Source organism: Dromaius novaehollandiae, chromosome 20 (genome assembly GCF_036370855.1).
Source record: "Dromaius novaehollandiae isolate bDroNov1 chromosome 20, bDroNov1.hap1, whole genome shotgun sequence".
NCBI lineage: Eukaryota > Metazoa > Chordata > Aves > Casuariiformes > Dromaiidae > Dromaius > Dromaius novaehollandiae.
Genome location: NC_088117.1, coordinates 3738921 through 3755288, shown reverse-complemented (window position 1 = coordinate 3755288; position 16368 = coordinate 3738921). Strand labels below are relative to the sequence as shown.

General features: G+C 45.4%; 1 protein-coding gene across 17 annotated transcripts in view; it reads right to left on the bottom strand.

Moving 5' to 3' along the window:
• The window catches only part of EHMT1 (euchromatic histone lysine methyltransferase 1), a 132765-nt gene that overhangs the window by 43324 nt on the left and 73073 nt on the right, over window positions 1-16368 (bottom strand). For 15 of the 17 annotated variants that reach the window (XM_026113752.2, XM_026113756.2, XM_026113758.2 and 12 more), the window contains 4 exons: window positions 12564-13120; window positions 9922-9963; window positions 2279-2456; window positions 579-715 (listed from right to left, as the gene is read on the bottom strand). In XM_026113752.2, coding sequence (XP_025969537.1) covers window positions 579-715; window positions 2279-2456; window positions 9922-9963; window positions 12564-13120 — 914 coding nt within the window. The remainder of the gene's footprint in view (window positions 1-578; window positions 716-2278; window positions 2457-9921; window positions 9964-12563; window positions 13121-16368) is intronic. The other 2 variants (XM_026113753.2, XM_026113760.2) reach the window with 1 other exon arrangement.

The window sequence follows — 16368 nt, the reverse complement described above, 5'->3', positions numbered from 1 at the left end:
GTCATTCTAGACTTGTGTGGCTGTACAAGGCATCACGGGGAGGGCTGCTGGTCATGAGTTCAGACAGACCACGGCAGCCTAATTTAAGCATGAAAGGGCAGCTCTGCTGTGCAATACCGAGCTTGCAAGTAGGTTTCTAGGAATGGAAAGGGCAGCTAAAACCAAGAGGGATTTTCAATCCACTCCATGAAGGCCCAGTGCTGTTTTTGCTGAATTCAAAGGCCAAAATACTGGGGCCTGGACTGCAGCAAAAGCAGAATTTGATCAGGCAGGAATCCCAGTCTAAGCTTTCTAAAGTAATCGGTTGTCTTGCCTTACAGCCTCAAGCAGGAACAGTAGACAGTTACCTTGAGGACTCCGAAACAAAAAGGTTACCACACGGGCCATTTTCAGAGCCCTCCAGCGAGGCTCCCAAGGGCAGGATGCTGTCGCCAGAGAGAAGATGTAGACTCAGAATGGAAAATGCCGACAGCAGCAAGCCAGCATGTTCCTAAACCTACACAGGGGGCTGGTGTGCCAGTACAAAGGACGTGTATGGAGACAACAAACATGTCCAGTAGGTTCAGCGCACCCCTCACCTTGGCACCCGCGGAGGAATGAGTTATGCTCTTAAACATCTCAATCATTGTTCTCTGTTTTAACACTTTGGTCTTTTTCTTGGGAACCAGGCTATAGGTTCCCATTCTCCGTTTTTTCTTCCGAGATACTGCAGCAGCTGGAAAAGAGAAGCAAATAAATCCAAAGTGGATTCAGGAATGAAAAGAAGAAAGGACAGAAAGCAGAGGCTTGTACTGTGGGAAACCACACTTGAGGGCAGGAACTAATGCTGAACAGATAGAGAAAAATGCTTCCCACTCAAACTAGTTATTTACAAGTCAACCAAAAGATGACAGACACATGCGTGTGAACACACAAGAGCTTTTTGCCACTGCTGCAAACTCACCCAAATTCTGAGCATCCTCTCCACGTTCCTTCTGGCCCCTACAGCTCCATACATAATATCAAAATCCTTAAATTAGACTGTGTTTGGCAGTCTTGCTGATGCCATAGGAGGCTGAATAGAATCCAGCTTGCTCAAATAGATACTGCAAGACTAGTAATACGGACTTGCAATGAATGCGATCATACAATAACTGCATAACACACAGGGAAAAGCCACCGTAAAGAGGTGTTTGCCATTTAACCTCACTTCACACCAACGATAAAACTTGCAGTTTGATTCCTTTCAGTACTTTGATCAGGTCTTGATTTGGTACATCTCCCTCCTGCCTTCTAATCAAATCAGCCATCACACCTCACAGCCTGATGTTATCTTTGGAGAATATACATCAGAAATATACTTAGTGCAGGCTGTTTTAAAGCAGCATACAGCAGGGAACAGCTAGCTTCAGCATCAGCAACATCATTTTGCAGCTGTACAGTCTCTATTCCTTGAAACCATTTCTTCCTTTCTCACTATAACGAAATTTTACCAAAAAAATCTATGAAGAGTCTTCTCTTAAAAGAATTCTGCTAACCCAATTAATTTTATTTACACAGCTGTAGCTCATGGTAAGCAGTTGTCTCACTGACATACAAAGTCCCTCACAACCGATAGGAACATCTTCAGAATATCACATATGCAGATGGGATAAAATGGCCTCTCTAACAAAGAGTTTTAGTAGAGGAGCAAATTGTTATCCTGGGTCTGGCCAGTGTCTGAAAAAGCACAGTTCCCTCCTCACTGCTAAGGGAAGGCACCCGCAGGCGGAAGCACAAGACACCAGACTAAGGAATTCATTCACCTAATCTACACTCAGGCTTTTGACCCAAAACTGCTCCTAGCTTCGGTCCCATCCCACCACAAAACCTGTACCCCACAGAAACAACGTGTTCCTGTAAGGACTGAATGGTAAGTCCTCCTTACAGAGAGAGAAAGCTGATGGACTTCATCTGGGAGGCTACTTTAATAGAGGACTGCAAGGATATACTCTGTGCTACCCAAAACACTGTAAGCTACAAGCAAGCCAAGAGGACAAGTTATCTTGTTGCAGCGAAATGGCCAGCTGCAGAGAAGTGGCTAAATGAAATGGCATCTGTCAAAAGAGGTCTACATCAGCAGTTCTACTGATGCTAGCAGGAAAAAAAATCTTAAAGGAGATTCAGTGAAAGAAAAAAAAAAAAAAGTATGAACAGAGGGTGCTTCAGTCTTTGTTGGCCTGTCTCATCCCACATTCACTCACTCACACACACATTTTGCTGGCGGGTGCTCTAGGGATTTTAACTCTGTCCTTTTTACCCGTCTGCGACTTTGTGGTGGCCACATAGCTCTGGTTCTGAGGTAGTGACTGGTGAAGGCCCGGGAGAGAGGGCAACGGCAATGGCTTCCCAAACTCCAAGACATTTTTGTTGCCTTCCTCCTTGGATTCTTTTTGATCTCTGCTGTCTCTCCCTTCTTTGGGGTCTTTACTTGCATGCTGGAAAACAAAAGGAAGTTTTTGAGCCTTGGCATCCAAAAAACAAGAAAATAAATTTAATTCCTTTCTCTCTCAAGCATAATCACCTGTATTTGAAGATAGGAACATACATTCAAGGCAAAAGCACACAGCCCCTCCTCTAGCACACAATGTTACTTTGCCTAAAGACTGCAAAACAATCCCAGCCTGCTGCTCCTTCACTTGTTGAAGTGTTGCCTTTGAAGGTGAAAGACTACATCTCAGAGACAGAGATGGCAGATCCAAAGTAACTGCAGATAATGAAAAGTATCAGACACTATTTACACAGGCATTTGATCGGCTCTGGAGAAGATGAATGAAAGCAACAAGTACGCCTATTCCCTGAAATGCATCCAGAGCGCTGGCTACCACGTCAGAGCATGCAGAGGGAACATGTTGCAGAGACGTTTCAGAAGAGCGGGTGACAACGGGAAAGGACCCTTCTCTTTTCAGACAGCATTTAGCACAACAAATTCTTACAACAGGCTTGGGTCTCCCACCTGCCAGCATAATAAGCAATAAAGCATGGTGGAAGAAGGTATCTTCGTGGGTGGAAGAAGGTATTTGCCTGACATTGCAGGTCCATCTACAGTGCCGCCTCTGCCATAGCAAAGACCTGTCCAAGCTTACTTTTAGCTAGCTAGCTCAAGTACTGCAAGCCTAGCTGCTGCAGCACAAAACGTAGTGCAAATTACAAAACCCCACTGAAAAGCTGATGAGACTCAAGAGAATTTTAGACTTGCTACAGTCCTGCCTATTGCTAGAGAAAGGCTCCCAGACCCCAGCTCAGCTCGTGCACGCTGCAATTTGAGCTTGTACTCAAAACAAAGTCTCATCTAGCACCTTCAGTCGTGAAACCAGGATTCCTACTGCCGAATTTTCTATAGCGCTACACCTTTTGCAGCACTAACAACCCAGAGCAGGGGTAAATGCTGCCATTTTGACTTGACAACATTTTACATTGGCTTCGTTCTCCTGTCCTTAACATCATCCTTAACCGATGACCTAGCCACATCCACACCCCTCCATGCATCTGTCCACTCAACTGTCAAGTAGGAGGCAGGTTTTGGAAGAGATGCTCCAGAAAACCAAGAGCACAGTTAGCAGATTACAAGCTCTATGGTGGCAATGTTTTAGTGCTGCTCCACTTGCAGGAAAATAGTTCTTCTTATGGGACTCCTGGAGCAACAGCTGAAACACCAAAACAGAAAGAGGAATCCAGGCAAAAGAAAGAAAGAAGGAAAAATTGAAAGAAAGAAAAAAAAAGCCGCGAGCAATAAAGACACTTTTTAAAATCTAGGTTCAGACAGGTACTCTTAGACACTGCTTTCGAGTAATGCGACCTTGTGAACAAACGGGGAAGTGACTGATTCTTCTAATTACAACTCTGCCATGTGAACACTGCTGGCAGAAAGCGAGGAACCGCTCACAGGCAAAAGCGATAATGATAATCAAAACTGACCTGCATAAAGAGGCCATCAAATTTCCAGTGATTCCTGCGTCAAGCCCATAACTCCTGGCTGAATTACCACAGCTTTTCTTAAAAGGCATCTAGTCTTGAATTCACAATTTCAAAGATGACAAATCCACCATATCCTTTGATATGTTGTTCCAATGGTTAATTGCCCTCACTGTCAAATAGTTAAACGCATTATGCCTTTTCCACTAAATTAAAAAGCTCTGTATCATCAGAAACTCTTCCTCCAAGTGGATACTTATAGACTATGATCAAGTAATGATCTTTTTTGAACTTTCTCTTCAATAAATTTAATAGAATGAGCACATTAAGCATCTATAGGATGATTTTCTGGACATCCACTTATGCCTGAGACCACTCCCGGTTCTCCTTCCCCTTAAAAAAACGTACGTCAGAGTACTGGGCACAGTAGTCTAATAATAGCCTCGACAATACTATTTATACCTCTAAAAAGCCCCTGGTTTATAGATCCAAAGGTCAACATTAACTCCTGGAATTAGAATTATTCTGAGAATTCCCAAGTCCCCTGGAACATCATCTGCTTTCCATATTTTACTTAAAATTACAGAAAAAGGTTTGAGAGAGGCAGATCTCATGCACAGCTGCCTGCAACCATACAAGCATATGCAAGGCCTGTGCTCTCTGTCCTTAGATGCACGTTCTTGCAATTGGTCCCTGATAAAATGTGCTATTACTCACATACATTAAGAATTCATATCCAGACCATGGGAGATTGTTTGGAAGAACATAAAGAATCAAATTTTAAATGAAAAAGCAGTACATTATTAGCTTGGGGTTTTTCTCTCCCCCTGTAATTACAAAATGGAAATAAATGGAAGTCCTTCAATAGGGCTGCATGACAACTGTTAAATGTGACTTTTTCATGGCAATTCCAATAAAATAGTTTTTAAATCAAATTAAGTCTTGTGAGATCTGAATTATTACTTAGAGGCATATACAGCAAAACCAAAGAGCAAGATTTTAACACAGAGGTGACCAGATCTCTCAGGCAGCCTGATGGCACAGGAAGCTTAGAGTAGCGTTAAAAAAAAAAAAATCCTAAATCTAAGGATTGCACTAAAAAAAGATCAGCAAAGATCTGAAAGTAAGAACAATTTCCTCACCACCTTTCTTCATTCTTAGCCAGATAAAAGAGACACTGCTACGTGTCTGCTGTTCTCACTGAAGTTTACCCTTCCAGTAAGAATATTAAGTGTATTTAGCGGATTGCACTTTATTCCTTCCCTGCTTCCAATGTCTCTGAATTCTGACAGTACCTCAGCTCCAGCCTGCAGATATTGCCCATAGTGGTGTCTCAGAGCAAGCTCCCACGCTCTGTCTGCTCCAAATTGAAACACTTGCAGAAAAGAGGCTTTCCTAGTCTAGCACATCAGCCTTCTAAGAAACTTCTTCTTCCTTAAATCACATCAAGTTGCCCCCGGGCTGGTCCGAGCATAGCTGGGCCCTTCCTTGCAGAGACGTGTGCTGGGCGTCCCCGGGGGAAGGGCTTTCCTCTCCTCTTCCACAGCGCTTTGCTTCTCAACGCCGGGGCAAGGCCACGCGAGCAGGCGACGCCGCAGAAGTCACGGCCTAAGACTCTGAAGAACATTTCTCTCCCTTTTCATTCCACACTTATTTTGGCGCGAAGCTCACAGATCTGCCCGCAAGCCCCCAGCACGAGCAGGGGCCACTTTAAAACGCTGGGGCCCTGCTTAGCTACAGCAGGCTCACGGCTAGGCAAAAGCTCGTCAAGGGAAGCCCTCGAACAACAAAGGTGTCTAATGTAGGACGGGCAAGGCAGGGGCGGCAGCTACTGCCAGCCCTGCCACCATACGGCCCAGGCCTGGCCTGGGGGGAGCCAGCTCTAAGCCACCTCCGTCTCCACAGGCTGCTCGGCCTCCGGCACAGCTCTGCACACCTAACGCTCCTGTCAGGTGCTGCAAGTTTTTCCGCTTTCACGAGGCCTTTTTTGGAGGTGGCACGGCTCCTTCCTCCGCTCCCCGTTCTGCCGTAAGGCAGAACATCAAGCAGATACCTCTAAAACTGCTTGGCAGCCCAGGATCAATCCGAGCAAACTCCTGCTTCTTGGCTTACGGCCTCCCTTACCTTTTCCCAGCCTGGCAGCGGATGTGAGAATTACGCACGCTGGTGCTGGAGGAGGACAAACAAAGGGGTTTTAAAATAACAGGCGCTTCAACAAACCCAGCAGAGGGGATCACTAGTCACCATCTAATCATCCAATTTGCTATGACAAATCCTAACACGTTACTGCTTTGTCTCCTGAAGACCCAGATTCCTCTTCTTCACGTGGCCGGTGACTCTCTGCAAAGGATGGAAGACACCAGACTGGCAATGCTGGAGCCTGCACTAGCAGTGACCATGCTGGAAAGGGTGGTACGGCTTCTACAAACTGCTGGACACGGACCGATCTGTTAAGAGTACTAACTAGGGTACACTTAAAGTTGCATGCTTTTTTAACTAAGCAGACTCCTACACTCAGAAATTGGATGAAGATCATCTTGTTTCACTTAAACTAACAAGCATTCAAGGAGCAGAGATGCTTTCATCTAACACCTACGTAGGCTCCACTGGAAATGGCAAAATCAGAGGCGAGAAGCACTATTACTGACCGTAAATAAACTCCATTGCTGTATGTTATCCTTGCGCAAAAGAGTTGTGCCTTGGGATTTTTTTGGTTTGTTTTTTTAAAGCACAACTGAGAAAGTGAAGGATGATTCTGCTCTAATCTAACCATCACAGCTCTAGAGATGCATGGTTAGGACACCTCTGTGCAAAGGCAGCTCAAGGCCACAGTCTGAGCTCCTTGCAGTCCCCACGCTGCCCTGAACACCACACTAATTCAGACCACTGGAGGTCCCAGGAGAGAACCAAATACGATATGGAAAGAAAGTGCTTTGCTAACGTCTGTCTTTTTTGCAGCTTCTCATGTGGTAGCAGCTAATCCTACGTAAAAGGCTGTAAATTCACTATTCCATGTTGGGCACTGCAAAGAATAGTTGAGAAGCTAAAGAGAGCTATTCCAGCGCTCAGGGTAATATTTCCAGAGATGCTTCTGTCTGGACACAGCAAAAACGGGGCCACACATACGTTCAACACCAATGTCAGAGAAGCAGTCAAGAAAGCTGCTTAGGTTGGGACAAGAACACACTGTGTTGTGTGTTTATAAGAATCAAACTCAAGAGCCTTCAATGTTTTAATGAGATCAACCATGTTTCTATTATTGGCACAGAAGTCCCCTACAGCAGTAGGGAGACGCTACTAAAAATGGCAAAGACAGAATATCCTGCATTTTTTTTTTCCAGAAGCAAAAATAAAGAACAAACCTTACTAATTGAACTGCGTGTCGGTTCGACAGACCGCACAGAGCATCCTTCCCATAACCCAGCAATTAAGAGGTCTTTTGTTACCGAAGCAAGCGAGCTAGCAACGACGAAAGGAAAACTAGACGGGAACTATATCCGTGTGTTGGTGCAAAAGCACTGGCAAACTTGCTGCACATAGTGTTTCAGAGGAGGGCAGCTCTGAAGAGCGCACCAGGAGGACTGCCATTCACTCTCAACATCTGACACCAGCTTAGAAAGATGAGCTGTCCCATTTCTCTCAAAGATTTTCATCACCAGCACTGTGTGAGGCAGCTATTTTGTTTTTCTTTTTTAAACAAAGCCGACTAGCCAGAGGACTAAGCTAACTGCCGCTGCCACCAGGCAACAAGGCAGCTGTCACTGAGCAACCCTCTGCTCTTCATCCATCAGCTGGGGAGATGCGGAGGGGGAATGAGATTTGTACCAATGTGCTGCCTTTGAACATTACAAAGAAGCAGCTCCCAAGGGTTTCTGCCTCTAACAACTGGTGAATGATATTTAAGCAAGAAATACTGATCCACTATAAAAAATTTATCACAAGCAGATGACAATATCTACAAGAGCTGCAGTACTGCTACTTTCTGTTTTCTCCACAGTTGCTACAGAATTGGAGTTTTCACTACCGAATTTCACACCAGCTGCAGAGGGATCCCAACCACAGCATAAACGCTACGTTGGAACAACAACAAAAAAACCCCTTAACCTAAATCAGACAAGCTTGCGACTAATGTATTAAAGACCTTTTACCTGAAGAGAACTCCCATCGCCCATTAAAGGTGTGATTCTATCCCAGTTTGACTATAATTGCACTGATCTGTGTCTGGTTGCGTACCTGCATGAAGTTATACTGCTTTAGGCTGCCACACATACTACGCTAAGTGTAAATGTTCATAAATCAAGCTAACAAAACTGCATTTAATGGGTTTAGGAACTAATGCTGCTAAGTGCGTGTGTGCTCTGGTGGACCAGAAGAGACCTCATCCCTTGTCACCATCCCCTCCTAGATCGGGGCAGCTTGAAGGGAAGGGAGCGTTCACACTTCAGTCAAAATGAGACACAGCAGCTCGAACCAGTTTCAGTAACAATTCTTCTGAGAGAAAGAAGTCTGCTGGGGATTTGCGACTGGGACGGTTAGGTCTGAAGGGCAGTGATGAGCAGCTGCAACAGCAATCTTCAGCCAGCACAGCTGGAGCCAGCAGCAAACCCATGCGACTGTGGCAGCAGGAGTATCAACAGTTAAATATCAAATGAAAGGTACTGCACAATATAAATTCACTTTCTTCATAACTCTCCAGGAACCTCGCTATATAAGAAGTCCAACACTAACAGTAGCCTAAAGCTTCTTCATTCCTGAAGGAGATTCTCCACCTGGGACATTTAGCTGTGCCCAAGCTCATACATGTGGACTTCAAACATCCAGTCTGCATATCCACACACGAGCACCCCTCCGGAGAGAGGACCTTGAATTTGTGCATCTTCTGGGTTCACACAGGCTGACAGCAGCATTTCAAATTGGATGGAGAGCTCTATTTCACTATGTCCTCCACTCTTATACTTTTTTGTCTTGAGGAGACAATAGCCCCCATCAAGATCCCAATTAGGACTTTGTTTTGACAACTCTCTTTCCTGCATATTAGAGGGTCTGAGGCAGCTGAGCAATCCCAGACACTCGCTAGCTACCAACCGTTACCCAACTGTCCCAGAGGGGTGAACCAGGGAAGTTCTCAGGTGCCTGGGGAGTCCTGCAGAGCACCTCACAGGCCACGCTAGCCCAACGTCCAAACAACGCTAGGCACCGACGTTGAAAATAATACTGTACCGTAATACCAACACCTGTGTGCACATGGAGGGAAAGCGGCTTACTGGTCCTAGATCAGACATTTAGCAGCAGTGCAGCTCAAAGGTACATTCATGAACATTTCTGAGGGCAGAAACACCGGCACAAGTCACGTCTGCTCCCAGCTCCTCCTTCCTGCCCAGGCTTTGTGGCCCCCCCCCCCCCCAATCTGTAGTGGCACCTGCACTTGGGGTTCACACTGTGAAACAGACTGAGACTAATTTCACAGATTTTGCATAATTTCTTGTGACAGTTCAGTTCCCTGGCTTGGTTCCTCTGCACAGCATAAAAAATACAGCCCAAGGCATGCACCTCCATCTAGGGCCTCATGGTCACCCAGTAATGCGCAGGAGCGTAACTTGGGTTTCCCAGTTCAGCCATTTGCCCTTCCTATTTCAAGAGAAAACTCTGGGATGGTTTCACTATCCTTTATCCCTTCCAGACACATCACAACAAAGTTATGCTCAGCAGGCAAGAGCTGGAGTTTCTGAGCAGAAGAGGCATTCTCAAAGCCCAGGACACACAAGCACTTGCCTTTCAGCCTGTTGTCTCGCCTTGGAAACTTTTGTGCTCTTAATGAATTTGTAAGTGGATTAAGAAGGAAAGAAAGCAGTGCTTCCAAAGGTGCAGGGCTTGTGTTACCGCACTGACTAATCAAAAGGGGAGCAAAAATGACACTGTCAAAAACTCTTCTGAGGTCTCTGCTTAAAAACAACCTAAACATGGGACAACATCAATTAAAATTGTCACCTGTTTCAGAATCAGCTTCGATCCCAATTCAGGAAGCAACTCCTAAACAGAGAAAAAGCTGGTTAAATATATGAGAAAATTATCTTCTTCCTTTCAAAGACCAATCCACACATACAGGAAAAGGCTACCAAGACTGGAGAAAACAATTTTTTGGTCCCAGTGGGTTTCTGCAGGAACCATAGAGGAAATAATCTTTAGAGTTTTGCAGGCAACAACATACCATTTTCCCCTCCTTCGCTCAGGCAGCACAGATTTGCAAAAAGAGTCTACCAAGAAAACACCAATGCTCTAAAAATTAACAACGAAAACTACTGTCTCCTGTAACATCAACTTCTGGGTGGTTTCCACAGTTTGTTTCCTGGAATACACAATCGGCTACCATGTAGTTTTTGAAGGGGGAAAAGGTGTGAATGCGGAGGCTGGTGCATGAAAAGTTTCTGCAATGCTGTGCTGATGAGCCTCTTATAAGTAGCTCAACAAAAGAATAAACGGGGGACAGAAAAATGACAACTTGCAGGACTTTGCTACTCAAAAGAAAACAGCATGTAAATTCTGAAGACAATGGGGGAAATTCAGCAGTAATTATCGGGAAGGCTGAACAAAACAGATGTTTTATTGTCTTGTAGAAATGAGATCAAATCTTGAAGACCACAGGTTCACATTTAGCTAGAGGGACTTGTGCAGAGAATGCTAGAACAGCCTCTTCTTACCGCTGGTTCTGTGAATTTTGTTTCTCTCTCAATTTTAACCCCACGGGAAATGGACAGAGTTGCTGAGGACAGTTTTCAGAACGGCGGAACAACTGCAGGCTTTGGTTTTTGCACTTGTTGCTACTGCGTGAGCAAATGATGATAAACAGCACAATCACAGTAACCTGTATAACTTAGCAAGGCAAACATTCAGAAAGTTGCATGCAGCTTTCTAAGGATGAACCTTAAAGCCCAAAGGGTTGGATTAAAAAAAAAAAATCTTTTGATGTATCATAAAATATGAATGAGAAAAAACACACTGGGCAAGATGCTCTCTCCCAACGTGACAAGCATCTCTTAAAAGAGAATTGCCTCTTTCAGTGCCTCAGCCCCAAGGGATCTCTCCCTGTCAAATTCCCAAGGTCTGGGGGTTTGCCCTGCCTAGTCTAAGCGTATAACAAGAGGCTGCTGAAGGAAAGCTGCAAGGCAGTTTGGCTTGCAAAACCTTGTTTGGGTAAGCAAAAACCTTAAGCGAGATTTTCATCCGGCTGCACGTACTGCATCTGGGCTTCCCCGGTTTCTAGCCAAAAAACACAGCAGGGGCACGCACGAGAGAGAAAATTCAAATGCAATCGGGGGAAGACAGAGGGGAAATTAGCGGTTTGGGGGAATGGTTGTGAAATCGTGGCAGGCGTGGTTTCTGCCCCACTACGGAGGCCGCGTGCCCAGGAGGTTCGCAGTCTTCATGTGCTCTTTGGACTCCCACCTGCTTCCGGAGCCGCAGGTGGTGCCGGCAGCCAAGGGCACCTTTCCCCATCTGTGTCTGGCTGGGCGCCAAAGACCTTTTTTTCTGCTTCCCCTGTTCCAAACCACAGTGATTCACAGCTTTGAGAGTTTTATGCCATATTATTCCTGTGCTGTAACACATGGGTGACATGTGAGGATAACTTTGCATTCGCCTGTGGATAAAGTATTGGTAGCTAACAGTGACCCATTACACAACCTTTACCAATTGATTTCTCGGTGTGGCTCACATTGCCAAGCACGGCTCACAGCCCTCTCCCTGACCTAGGTACAAGATACCCAAAGGCCTGTCTCTCTCCATCATTAAACAAAGCATCATGGAATGATCGAGCTCATCGTATCTAAATAGGAAGCGTCACAGGGCTCAAGATCAAGTGCTCATAGTGGAGCTCTGTCTATTCCAGCATCTACACCCCAACATTTTGCAAAAGAACCAAACTTTGCCAGTGTTTCAGATATGAAATAAGGCCCGTTTCTGTTCAACTTCCTGTAGCTTGGGCACACCAGATGACTTCAAATCCCATTTTGTCTCCCCAAAAAGGCAGATCTCTATGTTTTTATTAAGTGATAGTAAATCCACCCTCAAGGATTCTGGAGGGAAGATTTCTAAACAAGCTGCATTACTAAAGGCAACATATAGAGAGGGACCAAACATCATCTGGTTTGGTACTTTAATGATACGACAATGTAATCGAGTTACCTAACGCATCAGCCTCCTAAGAGCTTCCAAGCCGAGGAGAAGCCTCAAGTTAACACGCTATGCTTAATTTCCTTTGGGTCAAACTTCTAAGAAATCTAATTTGTTTCACAAGCAGCTCCGGATTTCAGCAGACTGCTGATGAGCAACACAGCCGAGAGAGAAAGGCCATTCGGTGCATCTCACAGATCTGTCGGAGAAGGTAACAGATCAATTGTATATTTAGAAACATGTTGGGGAAGGGAGCTGATGGTGGCCATGTGACTCTGTTTTAACACCTCTGCCTCTCCGTAGAAAGGAGAAGGGGGAAATAAATAAATAAACAAATAAATCCACTCAGTGGACCTCCAAATTACACTTGTTCACATGCAGCAAGGTATCGCTGTCACACACAAAGAAAGCCAAGACCGATCACAGCAGCAGCAGCATTGACTGCTGGGCATATACATTACCAGGCTAGGGGTGGGTTTAGGCATTGTCTTCCGTGCTCTGTGGACCTTGACTTCAGCATTAGCAGCGGTGGCTTTTTTAGCATCCATGTCCTTACTGCCCTCCCCGAGCTTGGTTGGCATCGTGGCTTGCATCTGAGAAAAGGTGCCCACAGTTCTCCCTTTGCTTGCTCCTCCTGGAAGGGTTTTTGCAGCATGGCCGGTGAGAGAAGCAAAGGTGCTGGTAGTCCTTAGAGGTTGCTCCTGTGCCATCTGCTTGGTTAGAATATATCCATTGCTCCCTGTTACAGAAGTCTGTGTGAAGTCATTAGCTTTCATATGGTTTTGCTTCCCAGTCTCACCATCTCGTTCAGAAATGCCATTTTCTGCTATCCTATTTAATTTAGTACTAGAGTCCTGCTGGCTCACTTTCGTATTGTCCTGAGTGTTTTTAGCTGGGTTTGGGTGGCTACCAGCTTCGCTGTGCTCACAGGAACCATTGGTTTCACCATCTACTGCCATTTTTGGTTCCCCTGCTTGCTTCTCTGTAGCACTTTCATCTGCAGCCATGGCATTAAATCCTGGAGAAAGAGGGAGGATAAGGAGGAAGCGGGGAGAAAGAAAGAGTCACAAGTGTTATCAAAACTCCAAACAGAAGGTACAGCTACTCACGATGGCTATCAAAGGGCAAATAACTCCTCCAGCAAATTGCCTGCTACATATATCCAATTAGACTGCCTGTTTACCTACCTGATTGGTTTGGGCTGGATCCTCAGATGGTGAAAATTGGGGTAGTCAGTTGAAACCAGTACACTCATGCTGACTTACCTCAGCTGCAGATGTGGCCATTTATTCCCAACTATGGATTTTTCAAGGTAAATATTTTTTCAGCTTTTCCAGTAACTACATTTATTGGACCATATGTCAAAACCCCACCTGTCAAACAAAATTCTGCCCATCTCGCATTTGAGTCTGTGGCAAAGTTGTTTACAATGCCAGATTTACACAAGAAAAGCTTGCTGGTAAAGCTGGGCCCATAAGCCTCTGTGGGACAAACACAGCCCAGGGGTTAAATATCTACATCAGGGCTTTGCTGTTACCTGAAGCATCACCAGGAGCAACTCCCTGACAGACACAGCTCTCCTGGCAATAATGTTCAGCAAAGACCAGTTCAATACTCTTTTGCCAGGACTAAGCGGCACAGGATCAGGACTCCCAGTGTCATTTCAGAGGTAACAGCCAGAGTAAACACAGGGCCAAAGCGCTCTGAATGCAGTTCTAGACAAAAACAATTATGTGAGTCAAATGCAGACTGAACTAAAAGCTCACTCGCAGAAGAAACAAAGGGATGCGTCCACGTAAAAAGATTTTTTTCTCCCTTCCCCAAATACTCCTCTGTTCCCTCCCACACCAAGAAGTTTGTCCCATCAGAGATTTCAGGCCCAAGATGAAAAATCCAAGTATGAACTTCACGTGTACTTGCAGAAATGTTTCCAACAAGACAAACCAGCAGCTCCCCAGGCAACCAGAAGTGATAACAATTCACTGGCATGTTCAGTAGAATGATTAAATCAACCTGCTGTTAGGGATTCCTTGTACTGTTTTCCTTCCAGAGGCCAGACAGATATGAAAAGCATCAGCAAATGTACCAGCTAAAGCTCCGACAAGCAGGCTGTCAAAGCAGATAGGACTGATTCACAACCAGCTCGAATCAAAATAAGTTTAGCCGTGATTATTCAGAAGGGCCCAGAGTCAAGCCAGAGGCCAGCTTTCCAAGTCAGACCAGCACGCCGGGGAACCACACCTCGCTGCACGCTGCTCTGCAGCCCGGACACTCGAGGAAACAAAAAAATCTGAATGTCTGCTGATCTGGCAAAACCTGGTACAAGTCTAAAGCACACAGAGGAATGAAGATCCAGGACGTTGAATTCGATCTCTCTGGGCTAGCGACAGCTTAGCTGTGCCAGGCTGGCAGGTGCCGCTGAGCACGGGCGGCTGAAAGCCAACGCCAGGCGCGGCCGGCCGGGGCCGGAGGAGGAGGAGCACGGCCCAGCCCTTGGCAACTGCTGCTCCTCAGAAAGCAGCAAACTCCCTTACCATCTTGTGGCAAGGAGCAGTGGCAACTGGAGGGGGAAAAAAAAGAAAAAAAAAACACTATTTAAGGTCCTACCTCCCCCCCTGCTTTTAATGCATTCATTCAGGCAATCTTTGCTTATGACTGGGTTAAGCTCTAAGATCTATTTTGATACTGATTTATGCATCAATAGCACTCACAGATATAGTCTCTAAAACCAACACTTTCAAGTACCTGGAACAACCATAGTATTCCCCAAACCTCGTGCTTTTTTGGTGCTCATCTGGGATTTAAAGAAAAACATTTCCAGTATCAAATTCAAAGCCACCTTAGAACTGGCCAATACACTTAGAATCACACAGGAGACCTCAGGAGACCATCTCATCCAACCTCCCACCCTAAGCACAGTCAGTGCTCAATTCAGACCAGGCTGGTCTCAAAAACCTCCAATGAGGGAGACCGCACAACCTCTCCGCACAACCTGCTGCAAGGCTCAACTTGTTCCACCCTAGTCCTGACCACAAATGACAAGCGGAGAGTCTCAACGCTGCCTTTCAAAACTCTGTCCCTTGTTTGAAACCGAAAGCCACAGATGCTGGGTGCTAAGCAACTTATTGGAAAGTGTCTTGAAAACCTGATGACGAATTGTAACTCTTCCGTAGGGTCCATCTCTGACGATTTCTCCTGATGAGGACCTTGCATTAAGCAGACCGCTCCTTCCCAATCCGAGGCAGGGCGATTGCCTCCCATGCGGGTACTGCCAGCTCAGACCAGGCAGAGCTGAGTAACTTTTAAAAAGAGCTCAATGTCTGCAGGAGGGCAGAGGCAAAACCCACACTTCAGGTAGGCAGGTTCATGGACATCCAAGCACGATTCGAAGTCAGCAATTCCATCTGCTGCCATCTCACACCACCCAGAGCACTTTCCACATCCTGAGAGCTCTGGTAAGATGCACAAGGGTTTGCTTTTAAGAAAACTTGCTGGGACAAAACAAAGTGCTACCAGTTTTTCTCTTTCATTGTTATTTAACTATTTGAGAAACCTTGGGCAGGGGAGAAGACAACAAACAGTTATGTACTTCTTCCAATCCTTATTTCTATATTCTACCTGCTATAAAAGCAACCAAAACAAGGTAAATTAGAGCACTGCATAACTGCATTACTCCAAAAAGCATAAGGACTCTTTGGAAAATCGATGAGGCTAAAGTTGAAGTCCAGCATACAGTTTCTCCCCCACTCTTACTAAAAGCATGCAAAATGCAACCTGATTGACTATGGAAGCGCCTTCAATCTCTATAAACATGCACCAAACTTCCAAATCTGTATTACTAGAAATTTTACAAAACAGAGGAGTAAAATTTCACAGTCCCTAATGTTGCACAGAACTGTAGAACTTGGCAACAGTTTTCAGGGGTATCATTTTGACTTAACAGGATTATGCACCCACTTTGTCCTGCTCTAAGTGACTGCGGAAGCTGCATGGCAAAGCAAGGTCCTAAAGCTTCCGGCTCCAAATCACATTTGATTCCAGTCTAGACCACCAGTGCCAGCTGCTTGGTGCCATTCAGTGGCCGAGTGAAATGCATTGCAAGGTCCCGCAACTTGCTTTCTAATGTACACGTGTCCATGTGAGAAAAGCTATCATAATTGTCATCACTTGGCTTTCTTGCTCAAAAAGAAAAAAGAAAAGGAAGTCAGTGGAGAGGCCAAGGACTGAATGGGAAGAGAGATTACATCCCTCTCTCAACCTCAGACA